The sequence below is a fragment of the Myotis myotis genome, unplaced genomic scaffold (genome assembly GCF_014108235.1).
Source record: "Myotis myotis isolate mMyoMyo1 unplaced genomic scaffold, mMyoMyo1.p scaffold_m19_p_7, whole genome shotgun sequence".
Classification (NCBI taxonomy): Eukaryota; Metazoa; Chordata; class Mammalia; order Chiroptera; family Vespertilionidae; genus Myotis; species Myotis myotis.
The window spans coordinates 83297798-83315656 of NW_023416379.1; the positions used below are offsets into that span (position 1 = coordinate 83297798).

The following is a 17859-nucleotide window of genomic DNA, read 5'->3' on the forward strand; positions in this document are numbered from 1 at the left end:
CTGCTCTGTTCTACAAGGGACACTATGGATCAGACGGTGTGACCCCCCGTCTCTGCCTGGTTGGTAATTTTGCCTCTGTGTGGTCATTCTCACATAACCCAGCAGTAACTGGGCCATCATACCATGTCTTTAAGGACTTTTCCAGGGAAGAAAAGCTACACAACTTCAATTCCCCAAACTGGAAAGATGAATGGGGATCTTTACCAAAGTTTCTTGGGGTCAGGGAGTTACACTGCCCATCACCAAGCCAGCTGTCCTCACACTTCCCTTAGCACATCTATGCCTCACCTCAGGACAGCAGTGTCTGCCTTTCTGCCCGCCGGGCCTCCATCTCCTCTTGTCGCCTCTCATAACTCTCCGGCTCCCGGGCGCTGCTGCTGCTGCTGCTGCTCCGGCCCCGCCTCTCTTCTGCCCCCTTGGCCCTGGGCACCTTGCCATTTAACCTCTCTCAGATTCTAAAGAAAGGCTTCTTCCCCGCAAAGGTGAAGGAGAGGTGATATTGAATTCTTATTTCATTTTTCCCCCATGACATTATCATTCATGTTTAAAATGATCAAAGTCAATATGGTCATACCAGGTATGGTCATCTTTGTACTTTCTCCCCAAGAATATAGGCTGGCAGGAGAAATATTTGCTCTTATCTCCCTTGAACCATCACTGTGCTTTTTTTTTAATCCTTTGGTTATATCGACATGATTTCCAAAGAGAAGATGGAAAGTAAAAACTTCATTTAGTCCTCCAGGTATTTCTCCATATCTAGATAATTCTTTCTTCATAGGCAAAAACCCAACTGCACGTCTCACTTTTCACCCAGGTGTTTTGCTGTCACACAGACAAGGTGACATCATGGGTCCAAGTACAGGCCGAGTTGAGAGTTGGTATTTGTTGCTGAGAAATGATGTGAAGGGTCCTGGTAGGCTCTCTCCTTGTAGACCCAGTCATGGTCCTTGAGAGCACCAAGGACTCCTGGCATCAGGGCATTCATAGCAGAACACAAATACGTTATCAAACAAATTAGCTGGAAGTTCCCGGCTGCTGTGGCTCAGTTGGTTGAGCATCATCCCATGCACCAGGAGGTTGCGGGTTTGATATCTGGTCAGGGCACATGCTCAGGTAGTGGGCTTTGTGTTTCTCTCTCATCTCTCTCCTTCTCCCTTTCTCCCTCTGAAATCAATTTAAAAATGTATTTTAAAGAATTATCTGGAAAGTAGGGCATAAGGAGTGACGTTATGATGGCCACATCTGGTTAGGGGAACAGTGGTGAGTGGGAGAGGTCTGCGGCATTAAGAGAAGATGGCCGCCAGGGAGCCATGGGGTGGTCCTGGCACCCAGCGATACCCTGCAGAGTGGAAGAAGTTTACATTTTGGAATCCAACGGCCTGTTTTAAATCCTGATTTTTCTCCTAACTCATCTAGGAGGGTTGCTATTTTTAAAATATTTTCTCTTTGCCTTTCTGAGTTCCTGATTCTAATCTGCCCTAGGCATTCATCGGTCCCACGAGAGATGAGGGTTTCTTTAGAGGAATTCCAAGAAAGAAAAAGAAATTCAATATTTAGCTTCTGATATTCAAAATAGCATTTGCAGCAAGACAGTAGCTTTGCAAGCCAAGCTATTGTCTGAAATTTTCTTTAGTTCTTAATTTTAGCACATTAAGAGCCAGGCCTGGAGGGCTCAGCTCACAGGGAGGCTAGCTGCTCTGTGGTTGACATAGGAACGCGGACAGGAAAGGCCACCCCTTCTTGCCAGGGGGCTTGGGGATGGAGAGGAGGCAGGCAAGGGCACCAAGGGACTAGGGACATGTCCATGAAGCCCCATGGGGCACTTCACTCAGTGTCCTGCCAGGGTTTTGGAGGTAGGCCAGCAGCCCACCTCTGACCACACTCTAGGAGCAACACCCCAAGGTTACTCTGGAAGGAAGCAGAGGTTCAGCGTAACAGGGAAGAGACGCAGGACTTGTGTTACCTTCCCAGACCTTCTACCCTGTGGATCCCAGGACTCATACCTCCAGATGCCATGAGGTCACAGGAGACTCCTCCCCACCCACCCCTAGGACTCAGGGAGAAGAGCAGATAAGGAGACTGTCTGAGAAACAGCATTTTTATGCAAAAGCAACTGGGAATTCTCTGGAGGGACCATTCGATTATTACATTAGACTCAGTTATAATCCAGAAGACACTACATTGAAGTTGTTTTCCCATCACCCAGGGGTGAGGAGCTTGTCAGAAAACCATACAGTTAAAAACAGGCAGGTACCTTTGCTTTGTACACCAGGAGTGGTTTGAAAAGTTGCTTGCATGCGTGAGCCTCGGATAAGTCTGAGACCCGTTTCTTTGTGACATGGAGATGAATACGAAGGTGCATCTCAATAGCTTCACTGCGTATTTAAATGCTGGATGGCGTAAGCATCCCGGTGGGCCACCTCAGACGTTCAGCCAGTGCATTTATTGCTGGTGCTGGGGAGCAGGACTAGAGCGAGGAGAGGAACCCAGTGGGGTGGAAGGTGCTGGGCCTGGGACCAGCCTCCAGAGCCGCGGTGTCTTCCATGGCACGTTGAATAGACCCCCATCCAGCCTGCTGATGTCGTCAGAGGGGAACCATGGTTCTTATCTCTCCCAAGTTCACAAGCCAGGGAAACTGAGCACAGCACCCTGGGCCCCCAGAGCCATGCCTGTCTTTCAAGGAGCGCCTTTGGCATCTGCTCTGCTCGAGGGAACGTGAGCGAGGGGTCTGCATGGCCGCGTGCTGGTCGGCGCCCGGGTGCACAGAGCTCGCCAGCGACCCAGGGCTGAGCCGTGCTTGCAAGAGCCTGTTGGAGGCCGAGCTGGAGTCTTGGCTCCTGGGTCCCCATTCAGCCTCCATGCCCTGGTAAGAATATACTATTTTCTTAGCTCAAATTGCCATTCCCAAGTCATTATTTCTCTATGACGAGAAAACAATATTGGGTCTTATGTAATAACAACCTCAATGAATCTGGAAGCGATCATGGAATGGGTGGATATTTTTTCCCTCCTTAAAAAACAGAAAAATAAATTTGAGATTGTTTGCATATGGCTGAGAATATTTATGAACTCTTCCCCCTTGTTTCCTCATCTCATATTTTACCCAGTGCGTTTGTGTGTGGTACAGAATAAATCTTTACGGGAAGGGGTGGAGAGAGGAAGAAGCAGTTAAAGGAGTGGGTATCCATCAAGTGCCTGGGATATTAGTGGTTCTGAGTCTTGGGGTCCCCTGCCCTCAGGCTTGTTTGCTGTGGTCTAAGGGTAACCCATCCTGCTATTCAGAAGGAGGTTTTGGAGAGAGAGCTTTACATGCAAACACTGAGGGATCAGCATCCCGGTTACTCTGGTTTCCTTTCTATCCCCCACTCTCACCAGAGCAGAAAGTTCAACACCAACGGTTCCACGGCCTGGGTGCCGTCGGCGAAAGAGATAATTAAGTCCCATGGATGCCAGACTGAGCCAGGGTCAGAGCAGTGAGTTGGCAGGTAGGACGGAAAAGACCTGGCAGGCAATGTGTTGGCGCTGGCACTTGTTATTCGATAATAGGCAGCGTGTTAGCACACAGGCCTGTGGGCCCATTCCCTCTGGCCGTGCCTCTCAGCACGGCTTGTCCCTGAGAAGGGTCCCCAGTGGGCACAGGATCAGGGCGGTGGCTGTACATTAAATCGGCAGAAGCAGAACGTCCTCTCTGGTTGTTTATTTCCTCCTCGGGGCATCAGGCTTCACACTGGAGCTTCTCAGAATCACCCATTCTCTGCCACGCCTTAGATTTTTCAGGAACACACTGACCAGGGGTATGGGGTGAGGGCCCAAGAGCAGGGTGACTGTCACCTTTGGTGATGCAATGGCAGTAGCTGTCATTCATTCCTACGATGGGCCAGGCACTGTCCCTGCATAATCTGAGTGAATCCTCACAGTGGCTGTACGAGCTTGAGAGATTTTTAGTCCCACAGTTGAGATGGGAAAACTGAAGCCCTGCGGGGTTGAGAAGCTTACCCCAGGTCATAGTTAGTAAGTGCCAAGATGGAGGATGTTTCCAAGATTTGCAGGATCTGACGCCAATGTAATAAGTACTAGTAAATAATTTTAAAAGTCAACTCCAAGGTCTTGGGAGGGGTCCACACAATTACGGGGCCTTGAAGCGTCAGCTTTAGCAGCCTCACAGTCAATCCACCTGGGCGGGATTAGCTCCAGGCCACACGGCCCCATCCCTCCTGCCTCATCCCCTCTTCTCTCTACTGTAAGGGCCACCAACTGCACCTTCACATTCCTTATCCAAACACACAAAGAGAAGTGATGAAGCTGACACGCTCAGGACGGGCCATCGTGGTATATCACAGTTGTGACATAAGGCAACAACCATGCCCATTGCCAAATTCTACCTTTCCATCTCAAGAGATCACTGGAGAGACAGTTTAAATTATTAAAAATAGTTTTTAATTTTCAAACACAGTTAACTACAATATTATATTAGCTTCATGTGTACATTCCAGCAATTAGACATTTATACAACATACAAAGTGACCCCCCCCCACCTCAGTAAAACTAATATCCATCTGACACTATACCTAGGTATTACAATGTTGACTATATTCCCTGTGTCATACTTTACATCCCCATGACTATTCTGTAACTACCCAGAACAAGCCGCCCAAGGAGCTCCCGTTGCTACCCTGGGCTCGGCCTCTTTCACCGAATGACATGATAGTTCCCAGGCTGGGTGACTTGGGCACAGATTTGAGCAGAGGCCTGCTCAGGGCATTTGGAATCAGAACCTGCAACGTCTCACTTCCCTTCATATGTCTCTTCGCCTCGGATGATAATCAGTTGGTCAAATTTCAACAGGCACTCTATTAATATTTTTTCTTTCTTCATTTTAATTAAGATTTTATCATAATCTCCCAAAGTAAAAAGGGTAGAGGATTTAAGGACGAAAACAAACCCAACATAAATCACAAGTCCTTGGAGGGCGGGGAGGGAGCATAATAAGTGTTGTTGGGTACCAACCCTCGGCTATTGCCCTTGAATAGGCTTGCAATCCCACCCCAGTCTAGACGGTTACTAAGGGGAATACAAGCATTTCCCCGAGCCCCGCTTGCTCCGTTCTCCCAAACTGGAAACACAAAGCAGATGATGAAGTTCAAATTCAAATGCCACACCAGGGAGAAGGAAGTATTGAGAAACTATGTCCAACCTCCAGTCTGTTTTTACACATTCCAGCAAGCGTTCGATTGATTTGTTTTGGGCTGGTGTCCTCTCATTGTCTCAAACAAAAGGCCTTCTATGAAAAGACGGACTCGGGTTATGTGAGGAGTGGCTAACATGAGGCACATTTGGGAAACTCTGAAGGAGAGACAGTCCCCAGGATCTTCCTCTAGGGCCAGCACCTCCCATTTATCCGCTAGAGTTAACATCAGGACTGATTCCTCTGATCTCAGCATCACGCTGTAAACCAGAGTCTGGGGAATACGGCTGGTGGGGGCTGAAGCTGATGAAACAGATGCAGTGGCCAATGAGTGAGTGACGCGGCCAGCCACCTCCTCCAGCTCCCTGCTCTGGGCTCAGGTGGGCAGTTGCCATGTCAGCGCTCCATGACGGAGTGGTCTGTGTGATTCTGGGTGGAAAGACTCAGTGGGAGTGAGTTCCTGCAGTTACTCTATTGAGTATTTTGTTCTGCTCTTGTGACTAAACGAATGTGTGGGGAGATAATTATTGGGGCAAGACTGTCAAAGTCTTCTGCCACCTTCTCTTCCTGTAAATGTGCATCCTCAGAGCTGTGGCCTTGGCAGGTTTCCATTCGGCTGTGATTGCATGTTCCCAGTGGAGCCCGCCGCCTGGGGCCCTGGCCCTCCCCTTGTGGACAGTGCTGATATTTAGAGTAACTCAAGCAGGCCTCCCTGACACCCACTGGTTCTCTGGGGGGCAGTGCCAAGCAGGGGCCGCCACTTTCCTATGTCTTGTCCTCCAGGAAGCCTGTTCCCTCCCCTCTCAGGTTGGGTTAGCCATGGTCAATGCTCCCACAAAATCTGGTGCATATCTCTCTCCTCGGGCTGCTATACAGTTATTAGTTATTTAACAGGCCTTTCTTTATATAAAGGTATGTGGGTTAATTGTGGAATATTGGGAAAATATACATACACAAGAAAGGATGATGAAAGTTGACTACTGTTACATCTTCTGAAGATAAGCACTAAGCTCTGATCTATATGCCAATGATTGCATATCTATCTATCTATCTATCTATCTATCTATCTATCACCTATCTGTCTATATTTTTAAAAAGGATTAGCTAGTGTCTACTGTTTGGTCAAGGTCTCCTTTTTCAGGCCACTTGATACTCTTCTGCATCGTGCTAATGGCTGCCAGGTTTTGTATTGTTCAGGGAGCTGGCAGTGTGATGAGGGGAACCGGATTCGGGATAAAGCCACTTTACTGTGAAGACTGTGGCTGTAACCAGCGGCAAGGATGACTAAAGCACTCCTTTTGCTGTCCCACGCCAGCCCTTGAGAGAGGCCTGAACAAGGCACTGAAGAAACTGGATGACTATCTGAGCACCCCTCTGCCAGAGGAGATCGACGCCAACACTTGTGGGGACGATGACAAGGGGTCCCGGCGCAAGTTCCTGGATGGGGATGAGCTGACCCTGGCCGACTGCAATCTGTTGCCCAAACTCCACGTGGTCAAGGTAAGAGACCTCTACCCACAGTGCTGGCCAGGACTGGCCAGATCCAACTCCATCTTAGACTGGGGTTAAGCCAAGGGCAGTGCCGCCTGCTGGGTGAGAAGTCACATGAATAGGGACCCCAAGCCAGTCTCCACTGCGTGCTGGCTGTATAGCCTCCATGTATGGTTCAGTTTTCACCCATGGATTGATTATTTCTAGGGTTGTTGGGAGAATAACATGCATGAAGTGCATGTTATTGTAAGGACTCAAAATATAATAGCTGCTATTGCATTATCATATATAATTATACAAAGTCGTGTCACTCCAAAGGCCTCTTCCTTGCCTCTTCCTCACAGGTTTCCACTGGCCACACCCCCACGCCTGTATTAAATGTGCTCGCATGTGCATGTTTTCTCTGTGCACAGACCCACCTTCTCATTCCCGCTAGCAACCCCTTAGGGCGGCAGGCGACCTCTTTCTCCTCGATCAGTTGAAGGGATGGAGGTTGCAAGAAGGGACATCATTGTTTTACTATTTTACTTTCTGACCACCTTTGACAGGCAGTGTAATCCTTTCCTAAAAGAATCTTAGGATCTGTGAGATGGAAAGAAGGGAATTCTGAGGTTATCCCATACAATGTCCCTTCCCAAACCGGGCCACTTTCTGTGCATCCGTAACAGCTGTGACAGGCTCCTGCGCATCTGTGGCCTCACGCTTCTGATGATGAAGAGCCCTCTGCCTCACAAGCCAGCCCCACCACTTTGGATGGCTCAGATGATTAAAACAGCCTTCCAAGTGGCCCCCTGCCACCCGTTACTCTCTGGAACAACAAGGGACAGGGCTGTTCTTTTCATCTCATTTGAAGACAGCAGTGTGTCCCCCAAACTTCTCTAAACTAACACTTCTCACACCCTTTTTTGACCCTGTCAGCCAGGAGAAAAATGCAATGGGGTCGAATTAGACGCTTCTCTATTTGTACACGTGTTTATGTCTTATTGTCTCAGACAGTAAGCTCTGTGACATAGGGCCTTCTCTAAGCATGATGATGGGCAGATAGTGGCGGCCCTTTAAGAAATACTCATTGATCAATTTTGTTTTATCATCTAGCTGTGTCTTTATGATACTCAGTGTCTGTCTACCTCTCACTGAGAAGAATCAGCTTCAGTCGTTGATCAGCTGGATATCTGCCTGTCTTTTCCAGCTGAGGTCCTGGGCTAGGTATGCAGGCTTCTCTCCAGCCTGCTTCAGTTGAAATCGCTCAGCTGGGTTGCACTGGTGTTCCCATGGGCTCGGCCTGAGCTGAGCCTGGGAGGGAATCATGCACAGCAGTGCTGATGGGCTGGGCAGATACAACCTATTCATAGGAAGACACTTTGGGTTCAGGGCCAAGCCAATGGTCAATGGTGAGTCCAGCCAAGCAACATCTCTTTGAAGTTATTAAGTAGCACATGCCCCACTCCACCCCCAAAACATCCTTTATTCTCTTTTCCTGAGGAACAAGTGATGCCATTTGGGATGATCTGACTCCAGTTCAGTCATACTGTGACATAGTGATGCAATGGAAAGGCCTCCATTTTAGAAGTCAGGAGGCCCAAGTTCTGGTCTTATATCTGCTACCAACTGGCAGCATGAGCTGGGGCAGGTCATTTACTCTTTTTGGAAGTCATTTTTCTCTTGCCTAAAAGAATAGATATGGATTCTATTCCTCCTCTCTTCTTCTTCTTCTCTCTCTTCCCTCCTTCCTTCTCTCTCACTCAGACATGTGCTGACTACCCACTCAAGAATCGCTTGCTGAATAAGGTAAACAAATGGCTCTCCCAGGCCCTGTGCTTTATCCTATAATTTCTTCAGTTCCTCCCAGCCCTGAAAGACTGTTACGCCCCTGTCCTTGGAAGAAGTTCAGTGAGTGGTTCACTGGGAGAGGCTGGGATCAGAGGAGGATGGCCTGTGAAGGACAAAGGCTGGGCCTCACCTCCTGTCTCCTTGGATTTCTGCTGATCCAGCTTATCAGATCCCAGAGACCTGGCAAACCTCTGAAGTGTAGAAAGAGCGAAGGGGAGCCAAGTCAGGCCTCCAGCTTGGCTTCTGACGCCAAAACTTAATCTGGGCTGTGGGAGCTAACTGTTTTCATATGAAAGAGCAAATTCAGAACATGAGCCTAGAAGTCCCTGCAAACGTCAGAGCTTCCTGTGCGAATCTCACCCTCACTCTTATGTGCGCTCCTCTCTCTCTCTCTCTCTCTCTCTCTCTCTCTCTCTCTCTCTCTTCTCTCTTTCCCCCCTTACCTCTCTTTCCCCCTCCCTCCCTCCTGGCTCTCTTTCAGGTTCATCTTCATCCATGGAAGCCAAGTGGCTCTGGCCCAGGTGCTCACTGAGTGTCTGGTTTGAACTTTCATTGTCTGGCTCCCTTCTAGGTCTCATCTCCTCAAGTGAAGCCAACACCCAAGGAAACAGCCAGTTTTGTGACGAAGGCGGGCACACGATTCAGGCAGGCAGGACATGGTGGGCCTTTCATAGCCTCCCCTGGGCCCTTGCCGGGGGCCGTGATCTGTCCAGCTCTTGCAGCAAACAGGAATATGTTTTCATACATTGCATTTCTTCTGTTTTCAAGCTCATAGTATATCCTTTAAAAGCTTGAGGGTAAATTCCAGCATGGAGAGACCTGAGGCCACTCTATCCATCAGCTAGTAACCCACCATTCCTGCATGGATTTGCTCCTTAGCCAAGACAGCCTCTTCCAAAGGCTTGTGGGCAAACCCAGGGGCCCTTCACTTGCAGGGAGCAGAGACCAAGGAGAGCTGGTGGTGGGCGCTGGCCCCAGCGTTCCCTCTTGGTGGGTGTCATGCTGAAGGCTCCGATTCCACTGCCTTTCCTTATTAGCCACACCCGAGCTGGACAGAGCAGGGAGGGGGTGCCTTCTTCGGTAACTACACCAAACCGGTCATTTTAACTGAGAGACTTTAATGTAAGAAGGTAGTGAGTACTGAAGAACTAGGAAGACAAAACGAACAAGGAAGTTCTACCTTTAGGAAGCAGCTACTACCCCTAGGGCAGGAGGCGCAAATGGAAGAGGTTGGAATTATTAAAACGTAGAGACTTTGATGAGGGGCCTTGGACCTCTGAGGTGGGGCGCTGCTTAGCTGATGCTGGGGGGCCAAGTTCAGAGAATGGCTGGTGAGACTGGGACTGAACCTCTGCAGTGGGGTCACTGTTGGGTGCTGGCCTTTCTGAGCTGGTGTGATGACGCAGGTTCCATGTGCTGGCAAAACAGCAAACTGGATGCAGCTGCTGTTACAGGAGCAAACAAGACTGGCATGAACAGGAAGCCAATAGGAAGGGGCACCTCCTTCTGCCCTCCTCCACCATCACAGGCTTTATCTCTAGCGCCCCCGTTTGGTAGAGCCTACCAGGGAGTCGCAGGCAAAGCAGAGGTGTGATTTGAGCAGTCTTAGCCCCAGCATCACAAAGGAGCAAACACAAGGGTGGGTTTGTAGAAAAGCAGCAAGAGTGGCATAACCAAGGAGAGCTATTCCTTTGTCATTTACACAGGGCTGAGTGGCAAAGTGGAGAGAACTGTAGATTAGAAAGCAGGGACTATAATAAATCTTAGTGATTACTCTGCAATATCGGTTGCATTAATTATTTTTCTGTGTTACATTGTGTAAGCCACCAAATCTCTGGTGGCTTCAGTTTGCTCATTGCTAAGGATCTTCAGTCTTTAAAAATTAAGTGAGTTGATAACATATGACACGAACCACACTTTGATGTTGGGATAGCTGGGGATGGTAAAGATGAAATATAACTGTTTATTGAATCCCTACTTACTTAACCTTTTACTTTTCTCATCTGCAGAATGGGACATAATACAATCTGCCTTATACTTACTTAGAGATTTAAGTAGCTTGCAGAGTGCTCCCAGCAGTGTCTGGAGCAGAGCACATGGGAAATAAATGTCTGTTATTGTGGTTACTCTTACCGAGAGCATTGTTGAGATTATAGAGGGGCACAGAAATGAAGAAGTTGTGGTTCCGTCCTGCTCACACCTAGGGAAGTGAGAGAGAGACACTAAAACAGCGGCTGTGATTCAGAGAAGAACAGATCTCAGTGTTGTAATGGAAGTTCAAAACCGATGTAGGAGAATGGAGGGGAAATGACTCCTTCCTCCTTGGAAATATGGTGTCTACGAGGCTGAGCCTTTCATACAATGGGTCGTCATTGTTCTCCACTCAGCACAGCTTTCCGGTGAACCCTGCACATCACTGGCAGCAAAATGAGGGTGAAAGCCCAGGGTGGCCGATCTGGGGGTTCTCTGAGTGGGAAGATCCTGACCACTGGCCCTTGTCTAAGAAGAAAGCAAGGGAAGGAGTCAGAGAGGTGCTTTACGAGAGAGAGGTCACCTGTGCTAACCTCACCCCAGCCCCTGTAGGGCTAGAGCAGCCGTGGGCAAACTACGGCCCACGGGCCGGATCCGGCACGTTTGAAATGAATAAAACTAAAAAAAAAAAAAGACCATACCCTTTTATGTAATGATGTTTACTTTGAATTTATATTAGTTCACACAAACACTCCATCCATGCTTTTGTTCCGGCCCTCCGGTCCAGTTTAAGAACCCATTGTGGCCCTCGAGTCAAAAAGTTTGCCCACCCCTGAGCTAGAGGAAGGACCAGTTAATGTGCAGGCCCTCGTGCCCAGTGAACATAAAGTATTCAGAACTTCCGGGCATTGCCAACACGGCGTTAAACCAAGAGCATGAGGCCCATATGACCGCACAGGCCATATGTCTGTGAAGACCCCTGGCTTGTGAGACCTGAGAAAAGAGACCACCCTGCCCCTTCCTATGAAGGAATGCATGCACATGGGTAAAAGGTGGGACTCAATGAATTATAATAGTATGTCATGTTTCTTGAACACTGAGTCCGAGTCAGCCACCCCTCCAAGCATTTATGTGTGTTAACTAAATTTATGTGTCTCTACAGTTTTCTCCACTTTGCCACTCAGCCCTATGTAAGACCAGTCCTATTACTACCTCTATTTTAGAAATAAAGAAAGTGGGGCTCAGAGAGGTTAAGTAACTAGTCCAAGGTCACACAGCTGTTAAGTAGTGGAGTCAGGATTGCAGAGTCAGTCAGTTGGGATCCAGAGCCTATGCTTTTAACCACTATGCAACTCTCAACACAAATACCACTTCCCTGAATGCCCAAGTCTCTGGCCCCCAATGTGGCAAAGTAGAGAGAGAACAGAAATCGCTTTGTTCACTCCCATATCATACCTGGAACCATATACATTCAATTAAGATATACATTCAATATATAACTTACTTTTTATGTTTTTACTGGAGGCCTGGTGCACAAAATTTGTGCACTTGAGGGAGCGGGGGCATCCCTCAGCACTCTCGCAGTCCAGGAGCCCTCAGGGGATGTATGACTGACAGCTTAGGCCTGCTCCTCGCTCAGTCCCGATTGGCTAACCCCAGCAGCAAGATAAGCTGCGGTCTGAGTGTCTGCCCCCTGGTGGTCAGTGCACGTCATAGTGACTGATCGACCAGTTGACTGTCTGCACCCTGGTGGTCAGTGCACATCATAGCGAGGGGTTGAGTGGCCTTAGCATATCATTAACATATTACACTTCAATTGGTTGAACAGACAACCGGATGACTGGATGGACACTCAGCATATTAGGCTTTTATTATATAAGACTCCCTTCTATAAATAAGGATGCTTATGTAAAATAAAATGGATATGGAAACATAGAAAACAATTTGATTATCATTCTGTCAATGAGACATGACCACTGGTAATACATTGGCACATACACTTCTAGTCATCATACATATTTCTCCAAATATCATGAACTTTAAACTTAATGATCTACCTGGAAGAGTTCTCCAGGTCACTGGAATTCCCCCTGCAGCATCACTGTTACTGGCTGTCCAGGACACCATTGCCTTTATGTATGATAATGTGTTCATTCAGTCATATGTTGCTGGACATCTGTGTTGTGTACCATTTTTTTTTGCCATTCCAAACAGTCCTGTAATCACATATGTGTAGCTAAATCTTTGTGTACACCTATGATTATTTCCTAAGGAAAATCCCTAGAAGCATAATCTCTAGGCCAAAGGGAAAATTATATTAACTTGAGAAATATAAAATAAAATAATGCAAACCAAAATCAGATACAGAGGCAGCACTGGCCCCTTGCATCACACACACTTTGCTGCTGGTCTGGTGTGATGCATGGGGGGGTCGGAGGGAGGTTTGCTGTGCGCACATCCTGGGTCGCACCCTAACACCTCCTCAATGACTTGCTTCCTGCTCTCACACCATCTCTGTTGTAGATTGTGGCCAAGAAATACCGCAACTACGACTTCCCGGCAGAGATGACAGGCCTGTGGCGGTACCTCAAGAACGCCTACGCTCGGGACGAGTTCACCAACACCTGTGCCGCTGACTCAGAGATCGAGCTGGCCTACGCCGACGTCGCCAAGCGCCTCAGCCGATCCTGAGCACAGCCACCTCGGCCACCTCGCCCCGTCACTGCTGCAGAACTCAGCTTCTCCCAAAGGACTCCTCTTCACAGACCCTCCTCCACTTTGCCTCGGGACACATCTTTAATGGTCAGGCCACGCCTTGCTGGCATCATTCGAACTCCAGCCTGCCATCTTAGTGAAGGTCTGCGCCAACCCATCTGATCACACAGGACTCCGCAAGCAGAAATGCTAGACATAATCAAGCTCTCAGCCTTTTGGTTCCGTCTGGGTTCAGCGTACTTGGGGTCAGTGTTGCAGAACCCACATACGGGATTGTCACTGGCCCCTTCTGCCAATATCAAAATATCTCCTCAGATGCATTAGAAACATGCAACGCCCTGTTCTTTTCCTTCCTCCTCTTTGTCAGTAACTCCAAGGCCAAGGACAAATGCCATCTTAGTTCTTATTACATAAAGATCCCCTGCTCTTACGGGGTCGGAGAGAGTGAATGGAGAGGGACCGAGCAGGCTGTGGATTTTGACATCTGGAAGACACACCTGGCGTCACTCACTCCTTCCTGACATTCCTGGACACCGAAGGCCAGACTGGAAAACCACTTCAGGCCCAGTCTCGGTTCACTGCAATGCTCTGACGGTCACAATGCCATCGTGCGCCTGGCTGACACCGACCTCCGTGTTTATGCTAGCCAGGCCTTGCCAGGAAAGGAAATTGGCATCAATTCCAAACTGGGGGCACAGGGATGGGGCGGAGAGGGGAGCAGTGTTGATGCCAAAAGGCCCTCGGGGGTCTACCAGCCACGGGATTGCTTGCTTAGGGGTAGTTGCTTCCTTGCAGGTTACATGCCTGGGTTTGACTGTTTATCTTCGAGTGAATATTTGTCTGTGAGAAAGTAGATGAGCGTGGGAGGTGGAGGGATGAGTGAAGATTTAAAAAATCCTTTATGATGCTCAGTGTTCCCTGGAAATTTTGAAGACAGGTCTTCTCTCTCATAAGCTAAGTCTTGAACTGATGTTGTCATGTAACCAGCAACCTTATAGCAAGAACCCAAGAATTGGCCAAAAATGACTTTGCAGGCTCTTCAGGTTGTTCCTGGATATGGGTCTGCTACCTGGGGGCTCGCAGGCAGCCGCTCCGGGCTGACCCAGCCGCAGCCTCCCCTGGGAGAGTCACAGTGAGGAGGTGGCATGGTCATGGAACCTTAGGAAGAAAGTCCTTGAGCTTTTCTGACTGGGAAACCATGCGGTTTGAGCTTGAAAAAAACAGGTGTGCCCATGTGGGTTAATGTTCTTACCACCTGACTCAACGACCCGATGAACAAAAGGAAACTATTTTTTAGATAATATTGCTCTCCTAAGTCCTTCTTCTGGAGTTTCGCCTCCTTAAAATCTTACCCTGCTTGAGTATGGTGACCAGTGCAGAGGAAACTAAGAGAAATGAACTAATCATCAGCTCCCGCTCCCAGGAACGCCCTGTGTGAGGAAATCCACCGCCACAGACCCTCACCTTCAACAATCCTCCCTTCTGTGTTGCCTGCTGGTGGAGAGTGAGGTTCCCAAATGCCACAAAGCCCCAGGACTTGGCTCATTGCTCAGGGAGGGCAGGACAGCATGGGTCCTCGCCATACAAACACCAACAAATTCCAGCCCAAGCAACCCCCGGAACTAGCTATCTCCAGGGATCTCAGGAGAAAAAGGGGACCCCTTGATCAGAGCAGAGGGGAGGAAACGGGGTCTCCTTCAGCCTACTGAGGAAGAGGAAATTGCTCAGTAGGACGTTTTATAAGCCTGAGAGTTTGGAAAAAGCAGAATGAGTTGATTCATTTCCACCTCTAAAGGGTCCTTTCCACAATTCCCTGGAAACTTGTCTCTCCCCCCTCCAAGGTGTTTAAAAAGGAGACATGGTGAGGAAATAGTCCTTTTACCATAAGGGAAAGCCCCTAACTGGCCTTCTGGGGGATGAAAGCTTGAATGATCCCAGGAGGCCTTTTCATTAGTGTGAAATCCTTCCCCACCTTCGCAGCTCAGGCCACGACCCTAGAGGCAGCCTGCTTTCCTGAGCCCTTCCATGGCGCTGTTCTAGAAGCACATTCGGGGGACAGAGAAAACAGGGAGCCCAGGCGGGCCAGCCCCTCCCCCCCCCCCCCCCCCCGGAGGTGTTGGCACCCACTAACAACCCTGACTGGATACTCAGAATTCCAACAACTGGCGAGTCTGTAAAAGCAGTTTTTAAAAACAAACAAGCCAAAGCAAATCAATATTGTTGTTTCTAGATGTTCCTTCTGTGGCTGACTCAATTTTACATAAATAACACTAATAGGCACGGGGTAGGGGCCGTTATGATTAATTATAACCATTTAAAAGAGGGGGAGGAGTTAGAGATGGAAAGAGACTTAGTTCAGGAATATCTTTTTATTTCAACTTTAGATTATTATATAATGCAACTATTGACTTAGAGATTGAAGGTCTTATGGCCAGATTTATCAGAGTATTTTTAAATAATAATAATAGTATTACCTTCTGATTATTTTTTTTTTCAAAAGAGATTTTTCTTCAGCCTTCTAAGGCGAGGCCATCACCTTGTCATATACACAGCAAATCGTCTCCCAGCAAGTGTGGTAGGCTCTTAGGTGTCCCCAGGACGAACTCACGGAGTCTTGAAGGTTTGCAGTATGGGCCTACACTCCAGAGTTTTAAGACAGGAGGCAACCCTTGTCATGGGTCCCGAGCGAACATTGCTCCCGCAGAAAGCATTTCAGTGGCCCAAAAAGGGTTGAAATCCTGTTTGTTTGTTTTTTAATTTATCTCCTGTGACTTTCACATAACTTTTCTGTGTGTGTGTGTGTGTGTGTGTGTGTGTGGGTGTGTGTGTGTGTGGCAAAGGCAGAAACAGTCAAACTCAATGACTGTGTTGAATTTACCCACTTTACTCAGCACTGCCTACCTCTCAGGTTGGCCCAGAGTGAAGATACTGGGTAAGATTTTAATAACTCTGAAAGGTGAGCTGGGTAAGTAAAATCTTGACTGATCCAGAGCATAGTTCCTTCTATCACTGGCCTTCATCTCTTGACAAAGGCAGTCAAATAATTGCCTGACAATTCAGAATCACAGGCACAAGTAAGAGGATCTTGTTTGAAACGAGGGATACAGCTACCTGGCACGAAACTAACGCCTAGAAAAGTGAAAAACACTCCATCGGTTCCTTTGGCCATGGGATCTTAGACCAGGCTCAGCTTTCCAGGACACAGTGCTGTCCTTTGTGTCCACTTCTCCTGCTGTGGGGGGCCAGTGAGGATCTTTAATTTTCACTAGAAAAACCGTATTTTCTAGCATTTGTCAAATGAAGCAACAGAAGCTCTTCACCACACCAGTGCCCGTCGGCCACTTTGCCGACAGACAGTATAAAACATCATAGAGTTGTCACAAAGTGAGCACACCTGGAAAAGACCCTGAAGATCCAAGAGTCCCAGGAATCAGCAAAGTCTAGAAAAATAGAAGTAAAAGGGAGGTGGAGTCAGGAAGGTGCAGGTCTATCTACACGAGTTTCTCATCCTGAGAAACCAGGGGGAGCCTGAACCTAAAATTAATTGGCCCAGAAGCAGCAGGTAGCCGGGAGGGGCTGTGAGTCTCAGCCCCGTTCCTACTGCCCTGGAGCCATCTTGGAGCAGAGTGGATTAAAAGGACAGTGTCTCTGACTTTGGAGAGGTGAAGCATTAACTCATAGTTAAACTTCAGTCCACGATTCCCAAGGGATCACTGGCTTAGTTTTGTGTGTGACGTGAAAAAGAATCTTAAGCTTTAGACAAAGATGTGTGCATGCAAAGCACCCTGGGAACACTGAGGGGTCACAGCACTGGCCTTGGGCCCCTTCTGCACACAAGGCCTATTGTCTTCTGTTCATCGCTCTTCAGCCCTCAAACCAAACAGCAGGTGCCGCCTCAGGGAGGCATGTTCCTCTCCCTTTGTCAATATTCTCCTCCCAGCTCAGTTTCAGGACCCTTTCATTTCATAATTAGGTATGATTCAGGTGTGCACCATTTTATTTAATATTACTGAAGGAAATAGATCCAAACCTTCCCTCCCCGACCAAACATAAAATAAAAGATGGCCTCACGAGAGGGTTTGGGCTAATCTGTGTGTCTATAAAAGCCATCTGTTTTATGGCAAAACATAGTTTTAAGGAACCAGTTATCTACAGTATATTTTATGTAGCCCGAGATTTCACAATCTTGACTATGCCTATATTTAAAACATAAAATGCCCAGCTGATGTTTGAATTTGTCTTACTTTCCTGACCACCTGGTTGTCCCATTTGATAAGCTGGAGAGTTAACTAATTTAGCAGAAGATGCCTAGATTTTAGGAAAGAACAAATATCTCATGTAATAAAGACACTTGATTTTCTCAAGACCTCTAACTGTGGTGATAAAATAACAGAACTTGCTTTCCAACCTTAATGAATGTAAAATGCCTTTTAATGAAGATATTGCTGAATGTTGTCCTCATATGAACCAGTTATAAATTTGTTTTCCAGTCTCGATTGGTATTGATTGATTCAAATAAAGTTGGTTTATTTTCAAATATTACCAAGGAATCATCAGACTTCTTACTTAAGGTGGGGAGTTCCTGTGCTGTTTTGAATGACAAGTATGAAATACTTCTTTTTTTCAAAATAAAGGTTTTCTTTTTTGTTTTTTATTATAAAAGAACA

The 17859-nt window shown here is 47.7% G+C and overlaps 1 protein-coding gene across 3 annotated transcripts in view; it reads left to right on the forward strand.

Moving 5' to 3' along the window:
- Positions 1–17734, forward strand: part of CLIC5 (chloride intracellular channel 5) — a 155207-nt gene extending 137473 nt beyond the window's left edge. For 2 of the 3 annotated variants that reach the window (XM_036317249.1, XM_036317250.1), the window contains exons 5-6: positions 6501–6685; positions 13001–17734. In XM_036317249.1, the coding sequence (XP_036173142.1) occupies positions 6501–6685; positions 13001–13168 (353 nt within the window). In that variant the 3' untranslated portion in view covers positions 13169–17734. Of the gene's footprint in view, positions 1–6500; positions 6686–8422; positions 8522–13000 lie in introns of those variants that run through there. The other variant, XM_036317251.1, reaches the window with a different exon arrangement.
- Positions 17735–17859: the final 125 nt, after the last annotated feature.